This window comes from Carassius carassius, chromosome 45, assembly GCF_963082965.1.
Source record: "Carassius carassius chromosome 45, fCarCar2.1, whole genome shotgun sequence".
Classification (NCBI taxonomy): Eukaryota; Metazoa; Chordata; class Actinopteri; order Cypriniformes; family Cyprinidae; genus Carassius; species Carassius carassius.
Window position 1 is genome coordinate 17,362,886 of NC_081799.1, and position 23,638 is coordinate 17,386,523.

General features: G+C 35.4%; 1 protein-coding gene across 1 annotated transcript in view; it reads right to left on the minus strand.

Moving 5' to 3' along the window:
* uvrag (UV radiation resistance associated gene) overlaps positions 1–23,638 on the minus strand; it is a 110,219-nt gene that overhangs the window by 53,727 nt on the left and 32,854 nt on the right. The window contains exons 8-12 of the mRNA XM_059539099.1: positions 22,019–22,145; positions 15,493–15,577; positions 12,208–12,295; positions 11,710–11,770; positions 8,400–8,565 (exon numbers count right to left, since the gene is read on the minus strand). Coding sequence (XP_059395082.1) covers positions 8,400–8,565; positions 11,710–11,770; positions 12,208–12,295; positions 15,493–15,577; positions 22,019–22,145 — 527 coding nt within the window. The remainder of the gene's footprint in view (positions 1–8,399; positions 8,566–11,709; positions 11,771–12,207; positions 12,296–15,492; positions 15,578–22,018; positions 22,146–23,638) is intronic.

Consider the following 23,638-nt stretch of genomic DNA (forward strand, 5'->3'; position numbering starts at 1 on the left):
CTGACCAATAAATACAATAAAATATTCTATTCACATAAATGTAATTATTTTATACATAAAATTATAAATAATAACCTAACCAGTCAATAACTGATATTGTATCAATATCCTGTGTAAGCACAAAACATAATGAAGATTGTATAATAATATTATATTCATATAATATTCATATATTTTTTTGAGTACATAAAATGTAAAAATAATAACCTTTCCAGTCAATAGCTATCATTTCGATAATATTAGTATAATTTCATATGTATTAAAAAATAATAACCTAACCCGTCAATAACTGATACTCTCAATATATTGTGTAGCCCTAATAAATATAATGAAGATTATATAATAATATTGGCATAATGTCATATTTATTTAAAATAATGTTACCAGTCAATAATTTATACTCTCTCAATATATTGTGTAGCCCTAATAAACACAACATAATGAAGATTGTACACTAGTATTGTATTAATAAAATATTCATATAATTTCATGTGTATATAAAATTGTAAATAATAACCTAACCAGTCAATAACCAATATCATATTGTGTAACCCTAATATACACAAAACAATGACAATTGCATAATATTATGTAAATATAATATTCATTAATTAAATTAAATTAAATCATAATATAATGAAGATCATACAATAATATAACTAGTGCTGTCAAAATTAGCACTTTGAAGCAGGCAATACATTTTTCCAGTTAAAAATATTTAATTCAGGGGCTGAGCTAGTCCTAATCGCGATTAATATCAGAAGAAAATGTGCAATTAATTTTAATCAACTGACAGCACTAAATCCGACATTAAAATAATATTCATATAAATTATAAAACTATTTTATTAATGCACATAAAATTATAAATCAGCTAACAACTGATATTCTATCAATATGTTGATGCTGCCCTATTAAGAACGAAACATAACGGAGGCCATAAACCTCTTCTAGACTGGAAAACTACTTAAGACCAACACCTAAGAACAAACCCATTCTTTTAACAAACAAGATTGTTGACAATTTTGAGGAAAATAAACAGCAATCAAAATAAGCCATTTCAAACTTGAGGGCTTTCCAAACATCATAAACGGGTATCCCAACAAAGTTTAATTCAAAACATGCTCAAAGATGGAGACATTTTGGACCTGAAGATAATAACAAGAGCGAAATTATTTAAAGAACAATGGAAACACGGCACGATCCACAACTCGAGAACATTTAGAAGATAGAGGGATGGAAATGAGCGGAAGACAGCGAGATGGATGAGGTATTCAGCTGCTGGGTACAGCCTGGCTCTAGTCTTCGGTCTTCATGATGAGTGCTTTTATCACATTTCATCCCCTTCAAACTGATTCTGGCAGAGCCGGACTTTGTCCCTGAGGGCCACATAAAGACTGAAGGGTCTTTCCACTGTCTTCAAATGATATTAGACCTTCAAGAAGTCATTGTTATGAATCACACTGCTCACAAAATGCAATGGTTTAGTATTTCTCTAATTTCTCTAATGTCTGCAATTAGGAGCTGCTCATGACATGCATCCAGACAAGGAGAAACTGATCTGCAAGCCCTTCAGAGATGAAAATAAAATACAACCAGACAACCCTAAAAAGGAAGTAAAGCCCATCTTAGAAGACATCATCAAACGATCCTTTAATAATTTTCCTTTCCTTTGAGCTCACGGCCACCCTCTCTGGTCTGGAAGCCCAAGCTGGCAACTCATGGAGCGATGCGTCAATTCCTACTTCCATTTTTACGCTTGTCATAAAGTCCTTCTGAAAAAGTGGACAGCGCCATTATACAGTTCTCAATAAAAGCCGATATGAGAGAGAGACTTCGGTTTAACGGGACAATCTCTGGACTCCATCACCCAGAGTACATCTGGATCGCATCTCCAGACCTCTGCGGAAATCAGCCGTGCAGCGATGGATTAGAAGTGAAGAAATGTGGGTGCAACATGTTGTAAGAGTCCACTGCATTTCAAGAATGCATCCAGGGGGTCAAAGACGCTTCCAAGATCACAAAGAATGTTACGCAAAAAGAATTGTGTGAATTTTTAGTGCTACATTAAGAAAAGAGGATAGTAGATCAAATTGGTATAGGACCGAAAAAACTCCAAACCGCATCATTTGGTAACAGATGAGGCATCCAAGGTGGAGAAGGAAGGAAGGAAACGCAGAACTGCACTCCAAGACAGTCTCACTGGGACACAATCGCTCTAATATGCATGGTAAGAACAAGGAAAAGAAAGCAAAGGTATGGGGTGGTGGTAGCTTAATGGTCAGAGCAGCTAACTTCAAGTTTATGCATTGAATCCAATGTAGGGTTGATTTTGGATCTAGAATGAGCCAATTCCTGTCCATCCAATTAGTGCATTTGAAGTCACTTTAGATCAATGGTTTGGCTAAAGGAGTGGATGGAAGAGTGTTAATAAGAAGCAAAGAAGGTTGCACGTCAAAAATTATGGTTTTATGGTCAGAATGGGATTCATCAGATTTCATTTACGAGACTGGTGGGTCGATATTACAGCGAATGTTCAGGTTTAATGGACGAGCCCTGCACAATTTAAGCAGCTGTAAAATCAAGTAAACACGGAAATGACTTATAATAAGACTTTGGAATGAGGCCTGATACTACAATTACAGCTAAAGTGATGTTCAGTCCTATATAACCATACAAGGAAACATCTGCTCTGTTTCAACAACTAGTGTAGGTTTTGTTAGCATCCTAACAAAAATGGAACCTCAAAAGGAACTGACTTGGATACATAAAGGAGGCATCAACAAAATTTTTCCACTAGGCTTGTTGCAAGGCATTAGTCAGGACCTCAAGAATCCTCAAATCAAATCTGGAGTGTCTATCTCACATCTTTTAATATCACCAACAGTTGAACAGTTTACTTGGCCTAGAAATAAACGTGTTCCTCTGAATTCTTGTGTCAAGACAACTACCCAGTGTTTTTAGGCATTCGACCTTGAAAATCCATCCATAAAAATTAATTCGAAGCTGCCTTAGAATTTGTCTTAAATATGTTTCTCAGATAGCAGCCTTGTTTTGCTTAATATTTTGAACAATTTTTGCATTGAGAGTGCACATGATGCTTTAACATGATTTCAAGGTACAGTAGTCAGTTCACTAGGGTTTGAAACAGAGCCATTCTAATTTTAAAAAATTACAGTATAGAAAACAAGATCTCCAAATGCTTCACAGTTATGACACTGGGAAGGTGGCCTGACAATTCTAGATCTCAATTTATATACACAGTAGGCTGTTATCAACTGTCAAGCTCTGAAGATAACATTTTCTTTTCAGTAAGTGAGCATATAGAAATTCAAGTCATATTCTTATAATAACATCTCTCCAGCATCTCTTAATCAGGAACCAGTGACTGGATGTGGAAAATGACAGAATAATTCTTAATTTGAGTTCAGCTAACCAACTCTAAGTTCATCTACTAAGACTCTCAAGGAAGGTTTCTGGCTCTACAATGGAACATCAGTAACAAATGGCTAGTGATTATCGCCACAATACTCACACTTCACTCATCTTAATTCACAATCACTGTCCTGACAGCTTTATCATCAGAAGGATAAATCTTGGCCTGGGGTGGTCACATCAGTTCGATCTGTGTATACACATGCTGGGTGATCGAACGAACCCCTAAACAATTTGAGGGAGGTGAGGTCAAAGGTTGTTCCAGCTTATGGGCCACCTCAATGACACCTAGGACTGTGGGAACAGTAATGGTCTCGTTATGCACAATAGTAAGAAATTGCATGCTGGAAGGCATAGTGTTAAAACTTCTGAGCTGGTAACCAAAGCTGGTTGTAGGTTTGACCCTGGCATTGAGAAAACTATGATTGTGTGGCTTTCAGAATTGGATTGGGAATCAACTCCTGGGTTTAAAATGAATCAGAATAGTGGTAACAAACAGGATAAAGAACTGCAATGTAAGGAAGTAGAATTAAAATTATTCAAATAAATTAATATACTGTACATGTAACTGTAATTTTTAACTAGAAAAGCTAAATTTGTCTTTTCCGAAAATTGCGGAAATTTAAAAGGCTTAAAGTTTGAACGTTTATAGATATTATGGACAGAAAGACAGATAGACAGAAAGACAGTGACAGAATCATAGACTAATCTACAGACAGAATGATAGAATGATAGCTAGAACAACAGACAGACAGACAGACAGACAGAATGATAGATAGATGTGATTCATTTAGACAGCCATACAGACGTGGTCAATTCCATTCAAATTCAAACTCATAAACTGAAATTAATTCTTCAATTCTGAATTCTGCAAATCCCTTTCTTGAGCGAGCGCCTATAATAAGTGAACTTGAAGTCGCTTTGGATAAAAGCATCTGTTAAATGACTACTTGCTTACTAGAGCTCCAAAATGACAACTTGATTTGCTCTGTCTGGCTGCAGACCACAGGCTACGAAGAAAAGTCCTACAGTAAGTGCAGTTATGAAGACCAGAGTAACTTCCCAAACTGAAGGAGATGAATGGACTGCCTAAACTGCAGCTCAGAGAACACCCACTACACAAAGCCAAAACCCTGCTACGACAGATACAGACACATGAATGCCAGACCAGCAGGCCATGAGAGAGATAGAGAAGATGATTTAAACCGCATTTATCAAGTGCAAGGCTGACACAATGTTAAACAACGACACGTTGGGGCTGATTACAGCTCATATTGCTGTAAGTTATGGCGTGTGGAGGTCACAAGGTCATGGCAGAAGCGGGGATAATAGGATCTGGCTCGTGCTGAGTTAATTATGAGGGCCACATAGGTCCCTCTGTTCTCCTCCTTGTAACTCATACCTTAATGAGCTTTGGAGTCCAACTTCTGAAGAGTTAGACCTTTATCTTCTCAGCAGCACCTGATTCATCTCCAAACACACATACATGAGGCCTTCACCCCCTGCTCAGCTGCTGCTAATAGCTGCCCCTCACACAAACAACCTTACATTCACAAACACACAGGCTGGGGGTCACCAAGAGTGTGTCCTGACTGTTGTTTGGCTTTCATAACAGCACTGTCTCCAGTGAGGAGCTGTGATTGGCAGAACGGGAGGTGGGCGGCCAAATGTACTGTCTGTGAACCTTGTAAAGGCTTGTCCTTCACTGGTGCTCCGCAGAAAGACGGCCTATTGAGTTACATTCACGTGGCTGAAAATTGCAGAACATCTAGAGATCTAGACATCAATGCGGAACGCAATAAATCGGGACACTTGGTGTAGGACGTCTGCACTAAACATAACTGAGAATTAGAAATGTTCAAGGCCTAATCTGAGCCAGCCGCAGCTAGGGATGTGATCATTTCTACTGCTGGAGGACTAGACAGATAAATCACACACTATTATCTTTTTTACAAATATTTTGTCTATGTAAAAGAGCTGAGGAGTAGCTAAGCTAATAATTTAAAGGGATAGTTCAGCCAGGAATGAAAATGTAGTAATCGTGTACTCACCCTCATGTTGTTCCAAAATACTTTGAAAACTTTCATAAACGTTTTCAACAAAGTAAGGTTATGTGAATGATGACAGAATATTTGGACTGAAATACATTTTACAGCAGTTTGACAGTAGCTCAAGTTGCTTTCAAACTAGCTTTTAGATAGTTGTGTTTATTTATAAAATGATGTGTAGTTTAATACCAACACGCCAAGTTAGATGGATTCAAATAAATGCTAAAATGCATAATCAAAAACAAAAATATAAAAGTTTACGATATTATCCTCTTCAATGTACATTACAGTTCAAAATATTGTTTTTATGCTCACCAAGGCTGCATTCATTTGATCAAAAATCATATTGTGAAATATTATTAATATATTACAACATTTGCTTTCTATTCTAATATATTTTTAAATGTAATTTATTCTAGTGATAGCAAAGCTGAATTTTCAGCCGAATCATTCCAGTCTTTAGTGTCACATGATCCTTCACGAAATCATTCTAATATACTGATAAATTATTACTATTATACAATGTTGAAAACAGTTATCCTTAATATTTCTGTGGAAACCATGCTATTTTTTTCAGGTTCTTTGAAGAACAGAAAGATGAGCATTTAATTGAAACAAAAATATTTTTAGTATTATGTATTTAATGTAATTTTTTATTAATTTATTGCATCCATGCTGAATAAAAGTATACATTTCTTTTTAAAAATCCTACAGACAAAAATGTTTAAATGGTAGTGAATATTAATATGATTTAATACATTTCTTTTTACTATAATTATTAGATGGTCATCTTTATTGGAACATTGCATCTCATTCATCTTGTTTATTTCAGTGTGTCACACCACCGGTTTTTTAAGAGTGTCCCAATCTAACCACAAGTTTCCTGTGGAACAAAAAATAGAACATGGTGCTATTAAAGCCCAATTTATGCTGATAAAAACTGTATATTGAATGAATGGATAAAAATATCTGCCAAACGCCACTATAAAAATAAAATTAAATAATCACAATCAATCAATCAATCATGCCATGCAAATATTGTGTTCTCCGAGTCATTTCCGAGCACTTGTGCCCATCCCTAGCTGCAGAGTGATCAAGCCATCACACAGCACGAGAGGAAGAGCTGGCACAATCCAGGATCTTTCTTTCTGTCCCCCTCTCTCTTACCTCCCCATCTTCATCCTCCTCATTTATAAGCTGTTGAAATCAGCCATTAATCCTACATCAAAAGCAGAGAAAGGCATCTCGACCCCGTCATTCAAAAGGAGGCCCATCTGATTATAACAATCCAATTTTACTGTGAGTTTCATTAAGGGGCTTTTCACCATGTGCGGAATGCAGGAATGTGATACCTCTCTGGGCATGTGCACCACAGACATGTAATCAGCATACACCAGCAGCCTCGTTTCTTGGATCGCTCCTGCTTAGTTACGGCACCCAAACACAGAAAAACAATAATTTGAATGAAGTAGCCGGCACTGTAATTGCAGTGCCCACACATTCTGCCGTTAAAATGCCAGGGTCTTCGGACCCCACAGGCCAAGCCCGAAGAGTGTGCATCCGTCTTCATGGCAACCACAGCATTGCATGCACACAAAAAGTCAAATTACAAGCATCTTAACACATGGTAGGGCAACATCACACCCTGAGGATGCAATTTAACATGAAACTATGAAGATAAGGGGAAAGAACTGCATTCATGGCAGACCAGGCAAACGTGATGGTTTCAAAAGTTGTGAAAGAATCCCATTAGATGATGAAATCATTACTCTAGATGTTAGAGCTATAAACATAGACATAGAATGGATGTCAAAGGTAAAACTTGTTTACAAATAGATTTGGAGGAGCAGAATGAGTAGTAGTAGTAGTAGTGTAGTAGTGCACTTAATATTGCTGTCACCAAATACCAACAATGCACCTGTAACTCAGAGGTTTACAAAAAAAATTAAAATAAATCTCTTTACCATTAACAAAAGAATGGAAGCCCATTTCTGCCACGGAATTAAAAAAATATATAAAAAATGTACTTGCGACTTTTTCCTCACAATTCTAGCTTCTTCTCTCACAATTCTGAGTTCATATCTCACAATTCAGAAAGAATCTGCAATATATAAATAAAAAAGTCAGAATTGCGAGATTAAATCACAACTGCAAGATGATAACTGCCAATTCTGAGAAGAAAAGTCACCATATAAACTATAAATTTTCAACTGCAAAAAAAAAAAATGTGAATTTTGAGACAAAAAGCTGCAATTACCTTTTTGATTTTGTGGCATGAAAAAAATGCAAGATGTAAACTCAGAATTCTGGTGAAAAAAAGTCCGATTTGCAAAATAAATACTCAGAATTATGAGATAAAATTGTAGCAATTCTTTAATGCAGCTTTGACAAAATGTCAATTAGTAAGACACAAAAACGCTCAAACACAAACTTAAGACACCAATGAAACCCTCTTTCTATTTTCTAGTTATTTATCTCCCATGCTTCAGCAGACGAGGTAATCTACTGAGAGGGAGGATGAGATAAAAAGATGAAAGAAAAGAGAGTTAAAGAGGAATGGATGAAAGGGAGGCGAGGTGGGCACATGAAAGTCAGAACCCCGTGGCGTTTAAGTAGCGTTTAATCCAAAAAGGGCCTTAAACCAGCCCTGAACACGCAAACTGAACCAGACAGGTGGACCAATTACACACACATACACCACAGGTGCAAAAAGATGCATAAATATTCCTACATTAAAGGAAGAATGTTTTTAGAGCGTAAAGCATAAGATAAATCAATTGGTTTGCTTTTGTTGCTTTTCTACTCTCAACTATTAATAATAATTAAAAACATGATTTCTGTGATACAGAGCTATGAAAAATGTAGTTGAATGAATTACGAAGCAATAAAACTTCAAGAATCTGAAAATCATTCTTACTCTCTCTCCTTCTCTGTGAGTTTGTCAGTGATGGTGTCTTTGATGGAGGAGCGGGAACCCTTGTGGATGACTGGATACCTGAGCGGAATCTGCAGGAAGTTCGATATCCTCAGCACCAGGTGTGCCGTATAACCCAGAGCCACCGCCAAACTCCCATCATCCTTTGCTGCAGCAAACAAAGGAAAACACAGGGGCAAAAAAATGTGTAAATAAGAGAAAATTGCACAGAAAACAGAACTCAAATAAGACAGGTGAATTTTGAAGAAAGGTCTGGGACACATTTAACCACCAAAAATCAAAAAGGAAAGAAATATTGAATTGAACTGTCAACTTTTGTTTTTTGCATTGTGACATTGTTCACATTACTGTAACGCCTCTGCATTAACAGCTCATTCTCATTATAGAAACTGACATTCATAAAAAAATACATAAAACACATTATTTAATCACAGCTTAAATAGCATTTTCATAAAATATGAATCATAAATCATAGTGTCTAATAATATATTACAAAATTAATTCTCATTATAGATTTTTATGATAAAATTCACAAAAACAAAACACATCAATTCATGAAAAAAGAATTCAATGCTGAATTCTAAAAGACTTTAAAATAATATTTTAATTACATAATTATACATAATAATAATAATAAGTCTCTAATAAGTTATATATTTGTTACAAATTAATTCTCAGTATAGAATTTTATATAATAAAATACATAAAACAGAACACATAAACTTAAAGCAAATAATTGCAATACTGAATATTACATAATGAATATTTTAATAATAATATTTTAAATGACATGTTAGAATAATTATAAATACTATTAATATTATAGTCTAAAAAAATATATTTTTCTATAAACCAATACATTTTGTAATTTATTATTTGACAAACCTGTTTGTTTAAGAGAACAATGCAAAAAATATATTATTTATACAAAATGGTTCTTCATTATTTATACAAGCCTACAACCTCAATTTCATCTGAGGTCAAGATTTGTACATTCTGTTTAAAAGGATGGATGAGTCACAACAATTGAAGTTAATTCACTCCAATCTGAGGTTATAAATCAAAGGCCATTTGATAAGTTGATGGAAGCTGATTGTTGAGTCTCCTTAGGGCCTTTGAGTTATAAGGAGCCATATAATAACCTAATACCATGCAAAACTTCAGTTCACCCCAGCGATGCCCTTTCCTGATGGGGTCAAAAGCATTACCAGAGGCAAAAAGCTACTCTAAAAAAAAAAAACAAGGATTGGCTAATGCTAGTCTTCATTCTTAAAATATGTATACGTGTGCATTTCCTAAATAATTATATGCAATCTAAATCACTCTGATGGCTCCATCACTGTCTGAACAGCAACCTTTCAGGGCATTTCTAGCAAATTCAAACAAAAAGCCCAAATGGCAAACAAAAAATATTTGGTTGCTGAGCAACTGAAAGGACAGGTTATTATGGGTTGTGAAAAACAAATCATGCAAAAAGCTTTTTTTTTCCTCTTAAAAGTAGCCATAAAAACCACACTTTTCATAATCATGCATCCAAACTACATTTCCCAGACATCCCTACAACTGCACGTGCTTCAATGTACTCACTACATTTCCGCTTACAGAAGGTTTCCAGGCTAGAACAGCCACATATTTCCAATATTTCATTTCCAAATGAAGAAAATAAGCTGCAGACACAGACCATATCACTTATGGAAAGCTGTGTGAGATTTATATAGTATAATACGTTGTATATGCATAAGAGTCGCAGTGCTTTCAAAATGCATGAGCAACTGTGCCAAACAATAGCCACATATGTGAAAGACTGCATATGCATGTATGTGAACATGTGTGTCGTTGAGTGCGCGGTTCAACCTGGCTTCCATTAACCTCTCTGTTCTTTTGAAGTCATGCCTCTCCTGCCTGAAAAAAGCCAAACCTGATTCCCTGCGACACATACAGTGCTGCCTAAAGGACTCATGGGAAATGAGATGAATAACTCTCCCCACAGCCTGCACAACAAAGAACATCACTTGTACCCATCACACACAATTCATTCTCCTTATTAAAAAGCCTAACTATAGCACTGGGAGATGAATGCCCTAATAAAATCCTTTTCTCTTATATAATACGAGAAGTCAGAAGGTCCGACCACGGTTCTTGCTGTGTGAATAACTGACTAGAGTGATCTCACTCGTAACCACAAGCTGAAGGGTTCCATGGACACAGGGCTCCATTGATCAGAACAGAAAAGGAGGATTGATTGATGGCCTGGAGCCTGTGATCCACAGCCAGACTGAAGAAACCCAGAAATCAAGGGAACTACAGCCAGTGAAGCAGAACCGACTGGGGATTCAAGAGCTCCTCTCCAGATGAGTTTAGATTTGCTGTATCTCATTCTGATTTCATTCAGTTACCAATACAGGGAAATCTGAAGTAAATTTTTTCCACTTTTTTCATGCAGACATATACTGTACGTATTGAATGCAATTTAATGACATCAAATGAGACATTCAAAATTAACAGTTTCCTGACATTTGACGAAAAGTTTATGAAAATTCATGAAAAAAAAAAGATACTAAAATGTAACAAATGTCCAATATTTTACTGATATGAGCAATATTTTGGAGCCAAGCGGGCATCATTTTCATTTTAAAATATCCAGATGTCAACTGATCCGTCAGCTCAGGTTAACTAAATCCATGAAAAAAAAAAAAAAAAATAGAAAACACTGTTACTTGAAATAAAATAAATGTTAACTTGGAAAAAAAAAAAAAAAAAGTATATATATATATATATATATATATATATATATATATATATATATATATATATATATATATATATATATATATATACACACACACACACACACACACACACATATATATATATATAATGCAAAAATGACAACACATAATAAAAATGACAGAAACACAACAAAATTACTAAACCTTTAAATTAAAAACAAAAAAAACAAAACATAACGAATTAGAAATGTTAATAAAAAGTACTGTATTATTTTAACAAAACTTAAAATAAACACTGGTTTAGATCCCTACTTCTGCTTAATATGCTTGAAAAAAAAACATTAATTTTTTGTATGATTTGCCACTTTATCCATGTCCAAAGAACAAACAGAGGTGGGGTTTTTTTGTTTTTGTTTTTTTTGTCAAACTGACTAGATTTTTGTACGGACTCAAGAGAAAGCAATTATTGGTCAATTAATTGGTTAAGTAATACATCAGTCAGTCACAACTTGAACAACAGAAATTTTCATTGTGTATATTTAATTATCAAACTCCAAACTTACCTTGAAAGTCTTCAGAATTGGGCAGTTTGACACCACAAATCACATAATCATTCTGATTGTTCTGCAAAGAGAACAAGAAAACAACAGAAAGGCAGTCGTGAGCACAGCATTCTGGAAACAGCTTGAACAGCCGATTAATCAAATCCTTTATGCAACAACTTAGAAAGCTTGGCAGAGGATAGTTTGGTCTGATTGTGGTTTTCTGCTCATTTTCAGTGGCTTTATTCTGTAAACTGATTTGACTGGCAGCGGGACTCTGCGGGTACCAGTCAATGTACGCACTAAACAGTAGTTCTAGGTCATACTGAGGTGGGAAACCAAAACTTGTTAACTGCCAGTAACACCAGAGTCTGCAAAGACCCTGACCTCTAACATTCCCATCAAGCCACACGCTCCAGTCATCAGCACAAAACAAGACAGACAGTAAGCTACACTACGAGTGTTTCTGTTGAGCGTGTTTGAGTGTGATATTGTCTGTGTGTGGAGTTAAACACTCACCACATCAATGGGATAAATGTAGGACAGCTCTGATATAAGCTGACGACAGCGGAAGGTGAGCTGAGCGTTGGATTTTAGAAACAGCTCTCTGTTGAAGAACAAACACAGAAGAACCTCACCATATATTCAAATTAAGTGTAAAGAAAACAATAGAAATCATTTGTATCATTAAAATAAAAATAATAAATGAATCATTATTTCTATATTAGTATTATTAAAGAATTGTATTGCTAAAACGTTCGACAAGTTCAATATTTTAACTTATTTATTATTATTAATATTAAAGGAGATCAATAGGAGATCTTGGAAAATGCGAACATCAGCCTGATAGCACTGAAAGCAAACGTCCCACTCTCCCTGCAGTCACCGTCCAAAACCACGGCCCCTAAACGCATTTATGCTCACAGACCAGAATACCAGAGACAACATTACTACAATAGGCTACATCAGCGGTTCCCAATTCCAGTCCATGTTCCGAAGTGAAGTAAACCCCTGCTCAGGGAGCAATGAACTCGGTGTAGGGATCATATCGATTGGAACACAGTTCATTCACTTAGCTCAAGTTGGTCATCTGAATTGGGTGTGTTAACTAAGCGAGACATGCAAAATATGTGCACGAGCAATGGAACAGGGAACCGCTGGGCTACATAACGTCATTAACTAGCTAGAAAACTTTAAAAGTACTACAATACCAGGAAGGAAGACCGGGTTGTTGATGTTTGTCTGCCATTCTAGCCCTGTCTGCACAGTGTGCGTGAATGCAGTGACATATGTCACTGTCTGCACGAACAGAGTGTGCAGAGGTATGCAGATATATAAATTGACAGGCAGGTAGGAAAGCCATTTAAAATGCTCGGACCGAGCGTTCTGATTGGACGTACATTTCTTGGTCCTACGCCTTCCACAGAACATATAAATACAGATAAATACATTTAAACCACTTAACTTAATGATTGCTATCGGGATATGAAGAGACTTTCTACCAGTATAACAAAAAATGTTTCTGAAGACAATCACCTATTGCACCTTTAATCTTTATTTATTTCTAGGTTGATACATATTAATATATTATTAGTGTTTTAGTATATTAATAATTAATTGTAATATTTTAATTAATAATTAATAATAATAATACAAAATATTTAATAAATACATGAAATTAAATTAATACTAAACTAATAAAAAATACTATTATGCTGTTATATTATAGTTATTATTATCATAATTTATCTTTATTTTTATTTCTAGATTGATATGATTTAATATTTTACATTTATTGCAATAAACTAAATTGTATAATTAATAATAATAATAATAATAAATAACGTATTAATAATTAGTAATAATAAAGGTTAAATTACAATAATAACTAATAACAAATAATAACAACTGAAAACAAATGATGATGATAATTATTATTATTATATAAAATTAATACACGTGTAAATATATTATTCTAGAAAACCTGTGTTCATACATCCACTAAAACATACTTGTACAACTGGTTAATAACAATAGCTCTTGAGAAAATTCTAGCAGCATTTGTGTGCAAATGTTATAAGGATATTTATTGATATTTATATTTCTCTAATAAAATTAAATTCACACGTTTTAGTGTCCAAAATTTGGACTACTGTATAAGTAGCAGAAGCCAGTCACAACACAGGAAATAACAGGGAGTCCAAATGACATGGAGAAGAAAGAGGGAAAAAAGAAAAGGGAAAGAGAAGAGAAGAGAAGTCTTAATTGCAATGTTTATATTGGCTATAGGAAGTTCACTTCGCTAATGATGCTTTGAATCATCTCTCTAGTAATGGTAAGAACTACTCAATTATCATAACTGCCAAATTACAATGAACTTCCTTCACGCTGACCCCATCCTCCAGTGGTACATCTGTCAAGAAGGGGACACAGCATTACCTCAGGACGGGGGAGGCTGGGGGATGGGCACAGCTAAAACCAAGACCTGTCTAGGTGAGGTGCAAAGGGTTGAAAAAATGTTTACTTTACATGTTCGGCTTTCAGCTACTGGGTCTGTGACTTGAGGAGAAAGATGAAGAGTAATGATAGAGGATAACGCGGTATTCATTTACAGCCATGAAAGAGAGGCAGGAAGGAAGTAATGATGAGGTATGAAGGATATACCTTCCTCACTGGACTATTGCTTACATGTGGGTCCACCAGGCCTGCTCTACACCTCTTAAAATCCGGTCAAAACATTTATATTCAACCACTGTTAAACTGTGAACATAACTTGATCTGTCTTTACTGGAAGTGGGTCTCCAATGTGCCAAAAACAGCATGAGATGCAAATCAACGCCCAGACACATCTGTCTGAATGTGTGTGATGGTAGTGGAATTTAAAGTTGTATTTATATTTTAAAATAAATAAACTACAGAAAAATACTGAAAACATACAGTAAAAACAGTAATACTGTCAAATATTATTACAATTTAAAATAACTATTTTTTTATTTTAATATATTTTAAAATGTAATTTATTCCCGTGATGCAAAGCTGAATTTTCAGCAGCATTACTCCAGTCTCCAGCATCATATGATCCTTCAGAAATCATTCTAATATGCTGATTTGCTGCTCAAGAAGCAAATCTCTGTTATTATTAATATTGAAAACAGCTGCTTCATATTTTTGTGGAAACCATGATACACTATCATTTAAAAGTTTGGGCTAATTAATATTTGTAGTCAGCAATAATGCAGTTTTATCATTTCAAATTGTTGGCTAATATAAACAAATATATTACATAAACATAACAAATACATGAATAAATATAATAAATATTAAACATTGTTAAAGACTGGATTATATCATTTCCTGATCCCATTTCCCCCTTCAGACTGCTGACATGTATTGTAAAAAAATTTTAAAGGCAAAGTGGACAAAAAAAAAGTAACAAATGATACCAATGTTTATTGTTGATAAGTCGTACAAAAGCATTATTTCAGAAGTCAGCTCACTGTGTGTGACCCTTTGGGTCGTGTCAAACCCTTCAGCACTGACACAACATAAGCTGCTTAGTCACACGATGCAATTCGAGTGGATGGGAAAACACAAATATATCCAGCATGCCTTCAGTCTGCTTGAGTTGACCATCTAATCTCCCAAAGCGTTCCCAAAAAAATGACAGAACGAAGGAGTAGCAGATTCTGCAGCCCATCACGGTAATGTCTGACAGATGTGAGACCACTGGACTGGAGGGTGGAGAACGAGGGATGAAAAAGAGAAAAGAGAGGGACGGATAATTGCAGGTTGCCAATCACTCACCTTTTGGCAGTGCATTCCTTCTGTGACTCTGTCAAAGACTTTTGCTCAGACTCCAGACCCTGATCCTTGGTAGATGACGCCTCCTCTGAGGAGATGAACGGAGACAGGTGGAGAGATTAAAAGAGAGAGAAAAGACAGGAATGAGGTGAATGAACAGGTAGTCTCATGTGTGTTTGTACAAGTGGGTAGGTGCGCCTCATTTTGATGACAGTCTATTAAATTGTACCGTCATAAAACATAGTCTTTCATCATCATAAAAACATTTCCTCTACAGGCAACATAAAACTAATTGAGATTCAAAAAATGCTTGTAGGGGTTTTTTACATAAATATAACTGCTCAGCATTATAATAAAAAAGATGAGAGCATATAATCAAAACACTCCTGACTTGAAATTTGTATAATGGAGCAGGATAAGACACGCTTAGATTACAAAAAGTCTGACAGAGTTTAATGATGAAATTGTGAAACTCTGCAATTTTAAATAGTCTGGTAAACTGTTATTGTACTTGAGTTCATTTATGGGTGTTTCTTGAACTATTAACTTTTTTGAACTGCTCTGACCTTGTGAACTTTTAAAAAAATACAATTAAAATAGTCTTATTTACAACTAATATTCATAAATAAAATTGTATTTTATCACAATCATGGTACAATAATAGAGTACACAAAAAAAAATGTAAAACGCTATTGGGGCAAAATTGTTGGTTGTGGTGGAAATGATACCACAACTGAATGTTATAATCTTATTAAGATTGGTAAAATATTTTTTACACACATTTTGAAATGGTTTGTGCTCATTTCATTTTTCAGATTTTCAGATTCAAGTTACAGTTAAAATTATTATAATAAACAACAACGAAACAATGAAGTCTAAACATGAATGGTATTTGAAAAGTAGAAAGAAATGAATACATGGAAAAACTACAATGAAAAAAATCTTAAAATAATGTGACCTATATATAATGAAAAGGGGGGAAACATTTTTTTTTTTTTTAGATAAATGTGTAATAAAAATACATTTCCTGAAGTTGAACACTTTCTGCTACAAAGGAAATAATGTATATTAAAACCCCCATCTTACAAAGGTACAAAATAATATTGTCTCTAACTGCTGCTCTGTGCAGAAATCTAGTATGTTTGTGTACATTCAAGGAAAACAGAACAGTAAAGCTCCATCTGATTGCTGGAAAAAGATACACTCTGCCCAGATTAACTCTAAGGCTCTAAGGGTTTTTGCCAACCTAGCCTGCATAGCCATATAACCCTCATGTGATCAAAGCATCAGCCAGAGTGAGCTGCTGTGGAATGCATGTGTCAGCCCCACTTCAATGCAATACTGTTGTGGTCCATTATTTCAGACATAATATCCACAGTAGAGGGAAAAGACAGAAAGAAAGAGAGATGAATGAGTGAGAAATGAAGAGATGGTGAGGTTTTAAATTCCCTCTACAAACAGATCAAAAGGAGGATAGGCTGAAATTGTGGTGTGCCTCAGGTCTCTGTATTAGAACCAATAAATATACAGTGCATACAGTATATATATTCACACAAATACACATATATGTGAAATATTTTTTTTTCCCAAGGAAGAAAGTCATATGGGTTCGGAATGTCATGAGGGAGCGTAAACGATGACAATAATCATTTCTGGGTTCACAATTCCTTTAAAGAGTTTATTCTTGTCTGTTCTTTTTCCACTTCACTTACATAAAATAAGAAGATGAGTGTGGAAAGAGAGAAAATCAAAGCAGACTGTCTGTTATTTTTTTAAAAGGGGGCAAAATTGCTTTGTTCTGACCTGCACTTGTAAAAACAGAGAGCGTCTGCTTTATAATATGCCTCACATTCTCTTCTCTTTTACTGCTCTGTGGGATCTCTCTGTCCTAAAGCAAAGCTTGGCGGGACATCCTGGACCCTGGTGCTGTCTTTCTGAAGACATGGGATGTGTGAATCAGAGAAATTGGAAGAGAGATCATTGTCGCTGGAGCAAAGCAATCCCATATGCAAAGCCTTGAACCTCTCATTAGGACGAGACAGCAAGAAAAAGAAAAAGGGCCAGAGGCAGAGAGTTTAAATGCTTTTGCTCTCTATTTGTTCTCTTTAAACGATCCCCTATGACAACTCTGATGGCCGAGAGAGACAATATTACTAAAACAGAGTTGTCAGCACCAGGTTAAAGCCTCCTCTTCGCCGCCTACACCTTTCCTAAAAATTACTGGCAGGAAGTAATCTCCATTTGCTCTGGAGAAACAACAGCAGAGGTTAAAGGGATTGTTCACCCAATAATATGAATTCTGTCATTATTTACTCACCCTCTATCTTTTTTCAGTTGTGAAGCATAAAAAAAAAATTGAAGAAAGCTGTTTTTATCAATGCAATCAAGTTAAAGGGATAGTTCACCCAAAAATGAAAATGTTATGTTTATCTGCTTACCCCCAGGGCATCAGAGATGTAGGTGACTTCGTTTCTTCAGTAGAACACAAGCCAAGATTTTTATTCAAACCGTTTGCAGTCTATCACTCTTATAAGGTTAGTGGATGGGAATCACAGCTAAAACAAAATAAAACAAACACATACACAAACACAAACAAAACCAAATTAAAACCTGCGGCTCGTGAAGATACATTGATGTGAAAGAAACAAAACGATTGGTCTATGTAAGAAACTGAACAGTATATATATAGTTTTTTATTTCGAACTCTCCTAAGCATGTCCTCTTGAATGCATTTTAGCAGGAGTGTGAGGCATCGCCTACTTCTTGCTTTATGGCGGATCGAAGACTTATAAGTGCATTACTGCCACCTATCTCTCAAGTGGATCATTGACACTCCTAATTGAGATTGTAGATAGCGTGTCAATGGTCCACTTGAGAGATAGGTGGCAGTAATGCACTTATAAGTCTTCGATCCGCCATTAAAGCAAAAAGAAGAAGACGCCTCATGTGCCTGCTGCTGAGAACGCATTCAGGAGGACATGCTTAGGAGAGTTCTAACAATTTAGACACTGTGTGAATCAGAGGTAAAAATAAATAAATAAAACACATAAAAATATTGTTCAGTTGATTGCACAGACTGATCGTTTTTTGTCTTTACACATCAATATATCCTCACAAGCCGCAGGGTTTATTTTGGTTTCGTTTGGTTTGTGTTCTACCAAAGAAACAAAAGTCACCTACATCTTGATCCCCAGTGGGTAAACAGATAAACATCAAATTTTCATTTTTGGGTGAACTATCCCTTTAATGAGAACCAAAACAACACTGGACTACAGAGGTTTTCACTGTAAGGTCAAAAACAACCACTGAGACACTATTAAAAATATTTTTACCTTCCACAGAAACAACTGATCTCATTAACAAAAAATTAAAGATGAAAATAATAATTGGCAAAGCATTTTTTTATTTCCCCAATGATAATGAGAGTAAAAAGGCACATGAAAGCTAATCCACAGAAAACTGAAGCAAACAGGTGTTCTAATGACCAAAAGGACTAGTAACTAGGACTAGTGTCCCTTTGCTCTGTACTAATATATTTTTTTCAATTCTTTAAATTTTCCTCGTCGTTTGTGGAGTGCCTCTACATCTGACGTTTATAGACCCATGGTCCCGAGCACAACTACCGATCATAACAACGTCAAATCGTTTTTACGGGCATAATTTACAACATGTGCATAGACGTGCCGAGAAATTAGAGAGAGGGAAACGGTGACAGAAGGCTTGACCCTGCAAAGCTTTATTCTGTGCTTCAATGGAAACGAGGAAGCGCTCAGTGACCAGAACCGGCGGGGGAGTGCGAGAGCGCATGACTGCAGCTTTGTACATTAAACAGAGATGAGACGTGGTTACACTTAAATCATTTTGTGCAATTTCTGGCAATCTCCCTTTGTAAGTAGGATAAAATAAGGTAGTTTTGGAACGAAGCTTTCATGCAGTTTCTAGGAGTGCTGGTCTGGTTAGTATCACAGCAAATAAGTGTAGACTGACAATAGCTTAAAGAACGATTAGTGTTTAAATGAAATTTAGGTGTGGGGCATTTGTTAGTGGGAATGGGAAAGGCAGGCTTCAAATAAGAGGGACATGACGGGAAAGAAAAAAAATTGGAAACTAGTTTCTTTCATGTCACTTTCTGAAAAGAGTACCTTTCTCCCTTTTCTTTATAAATAATAACCCATTGGATATCTTATATGGAGGAGATGTTTGCAAAGAAGGGAAAGGGAAGACCAAATATACATTTTTATACTTTATCTTTTAACACTTAATAGAAAAACCTTACACATCAACAACTGCTAAGTGAATACCTTATGATATTGACTAATTTTATGAACACAAAAGATAAATCCTGCACAGAAATATAGCAAAAATATTTAATATTTGATTTTTAATGCAACAAAGGCCATCCAATATTTGTAAGCAATTTTTGGGAAATATTAAATTAAACCAATGCATTAACTAAACTAAACTAAATCAAAGCATTAATATTGAATGTTTTTGATATTTCTGGTAATGCCAAGTTAAAGTTTTAGTGATTACACAAATTTAAGTCACTGAATTTAAGCGGAAAAAATATTTATTTAACTATATACGCATATATAAAAAAAACTGCTAAATGACAAAAGCAGTGAAATTACTAAAACTTTTGGTCTTTGTCAAACAGTGTGCCATCTTTTCTTTTACTCCAGTTCAAATAATGTAAATGGGCCCGCTCCCTTCAGCTCCAGTCGGGACAGGCTTCTCTCGACAGAGGGTGTTGGACAGGCGTCATCCATCTAGAACAGACCTTTCCCTGAACCCCAAATCCGTTCTGTTGTTTGTTTCTACACACTAGAAGGTCATGAACACAATGCATTGTCAGATGGCAAGTGCCAGGCCACTCCATCATTATGTTTGTGCAAGTGTGCGTATATGTATTCTTTATGAACCCACTGTATGCAGCCCAACCCTCTAGTTAAACACCAGCCACCACATCAATCAAACTCACCTCTTCTTACCTCCCGCACATGCACAACATTTGGCAAATAAAGAGAACAGGATTCAGAAATCCAACATAAATGGCAGGACGCTGTGACGAATGGGGCGGTAAGGAACTTTAGCTTTGGATAAACGGCATGTTCAATGTCCACCTGCACAGTTTGAATCTTTGATGGAAGCAGTGTAGAGTAACAGAAAAGAATAATGAGACCACTAAATCACAACAAACTTGGGAGGTGGTGGTCTGGATGGGCCAAAACTCCAGAAGTTTCATTTTGCTACAAAGAGGATTTGTCATTATAGAAAATGACGAAATATGACTAACAACATGGTTTAAATAGGAATGTATATAATGTTTAACAAAACATTTGCCCGAATCAGTCATGACAAGCAATGTATACATCATTTGATTGGGCAGTACCACACAAATTCAAATCTCTGAAAGAGAATACAAAGTGCTCTGAAAATGGAATGTCCAAATTCCTTCTCAAAGAAGGGTAGTGCTGTCAAAAGATTAATCGCGATTATTCACATCCAAAATAAATGTTTTTATTAACATAAAATATATGTGTGTACTGTGTATATTATGTATGCATATATAAAAACACAGACATACAGTATATATTTTGAAGGTATTTATATGTATATATTTATATTACTGCTTGCAAATGATTAATCGCTATTAATTGCCTCCAAAATGTGTTAAATATATTTTAATATGGATGCAATTCATTTTTTGACAGCACTAAAGAAGTACAATGGAATGTCAGATTCCCAACATGATTCCAAAAGGATGACACCACTTGAACACGACGAACTACACAATTAATGGTAAATAATAGCATTCAGGCTATTAATCACAGAGTCTAAATTCCTGACATTATTACAACATTATTAAAATCCTTTTGGCAAACGTTTGCTGCGACAGGTGTGTGAAACATGGCAAATGATCTTTATGCTAATCACTCACCTGCTAAACAAATGCTTACAATGCTGTTTGTGTTTGTTGATGTTGTTGTTTTTTGGTTGTTAGATACAGATATCAACTAGAATGAAATCATAAATGTTTGAATACATCACTAAACATCAAATATGTTCTGAATGGCTACAATTTCGTTGCTTCCTGCAACTTCTTCAGTTTAAGTGAGAACAGTAAAAAAGAAATTTGATGCTGGACTCTGCCTGAAGGCTGGTTAGATGTAAAATAACTGCCTTGCTCAATATAAGGCATGGAAATACATTTACATGAGAATTTGGACAGCCGGCATTTTAAATCTGGAAATACATTTTAGCAGATGGAACTCTATACAGTCCTCCAAAGTACTGGAACACGCATGAAGTTACATCAGTGAAAAATAAGATGAAGAGTTTCACAACACATTCAATCTGACACATAGTTTTGGAAGAGAATTTTGCCTGATTGCAGATGTGTGGGGATTTGAATCGCTGGTGTATAATAGTATAGAGGAAGAAAAGGCATTTGAATACATATGATGTTTTTATTTAACCAAGTAGAACAGATCTCTCATTACTTGGATGGTTTGAGGAATTTGGTTACCTTTCTTTACAAGCTGCACTCTCTCTTTCTGCATTATGTCCATTTCTCTTGCCAGCGCCTTCCTCTGTCTATCCAACTCACACCTCAGAATCCCAATACGTAACTGCATACACTCTCTCTCTTTTTTCTGGGGAAAGAGAAAACATAATGGTGGATACTTTTGGTGGATTGTATTGTTTTTGTGGAAGTATGTTACTATAGAAAACTCCAAATATATATGTGTGTGTGTGTGTGTGTGTGTGTGTGTGTGTGTGTGTGTGTATGTGTGTGTGTGTGTGTGTGTGTGTGTGTCATATCAGACACATATATAATATATATTTTTCCATTGAAAACACTTCACTTTCCTCTAAAACACTTTGGAAAGAAAGCACATGCCAGAAACATTCACAATAATGTAATATAAAAGCAAGAGATGATTTTTTTCTAAGTTGATTACAGCAGACATCAGTGCCAGATCTCCTTCAGCTTCTCCAGCACCCAGCACAGATGAGTCCACAGCAGATCTATCTAATCAACATCTACAGCCCTGAGGCTTTCCAAGTGCACTAATGAGGACCAGTGATCTGACGAGGGTGAAAGTGAGATCGAGAGCAGATAGGAGAAGTAAGAAAGAGTGAGAGGAGAGATAACATGCAGGGAAAGTTCACTATGTCTTTAAACTCTATGATTGGTGGTGGTGATCCCTATCATAACCAGAACTGCAGAGTTTAATGCAGAGCAGGATGGAGGAGCATCTCCAAATGTTTGATCCTCATGGCCTCCAGGGTCCACTGGATACATATTTAGAATAAACAAACACTCAAACATTATGCAATTACAGAAACGCAGCAAGGAAATCAATTTAATGTCTTTATATACAGAGGCATAAGTGCACACCATAGGGTGCTAGGGAAATGGGAGTGGAAGTGATAGGAAGGAAATATCCAGGATCTACTGGATCTTGTATTCTTGCACTTGGCAGCTGAGGAAGTGTCAATCAAAGAGATTGAGATAGCACCTCTATCTTCAGATAGCTTGAGCCCTTATACGGTGGGAAAAGACCTAGATCTTGCGTTTTTACTATCAACGCCACTGGCACGACAGATGTATGACATTTAACACATAGCTAAACATTTCAAAAGCACACATGCACGCTACAAGATTTTTACATGGAAAAAAAGTAGGGATTGATACATGGATTGATACTGATGAGGAAAAAAATATTTTTCACAATGTTGTTGATATTTAAATTGTATACTACTTTGTGCAAAAATAAAATAAAAAAATACATTTAAAATGTAAAATGTATTATTATTATTATTATTATTATGAAAGTTTTTCATTTAGATATTCTTAAGATTACATTTAGTAGTTATTCATAGTACTTCTTAAAGACATGAGATTAAAGGTTATGGGGTCAACCGATTATCGTTGCCGATATTAAGCATTTTATGGTTATTGGTATCAGTCATTTTCAAAACCAATTTGCCCATAAAATTATTTTTAAAATTTAAAAAAGGTTTTTGTCAGAGCCCTTGTTATTCTTAATTTTGACATTATTTTTCATTTTTCACCAGACATATATATCGGTTCAAAATATCGGATACTGGTCTACTTGAGGCCACCCTTAAAAATATTCTT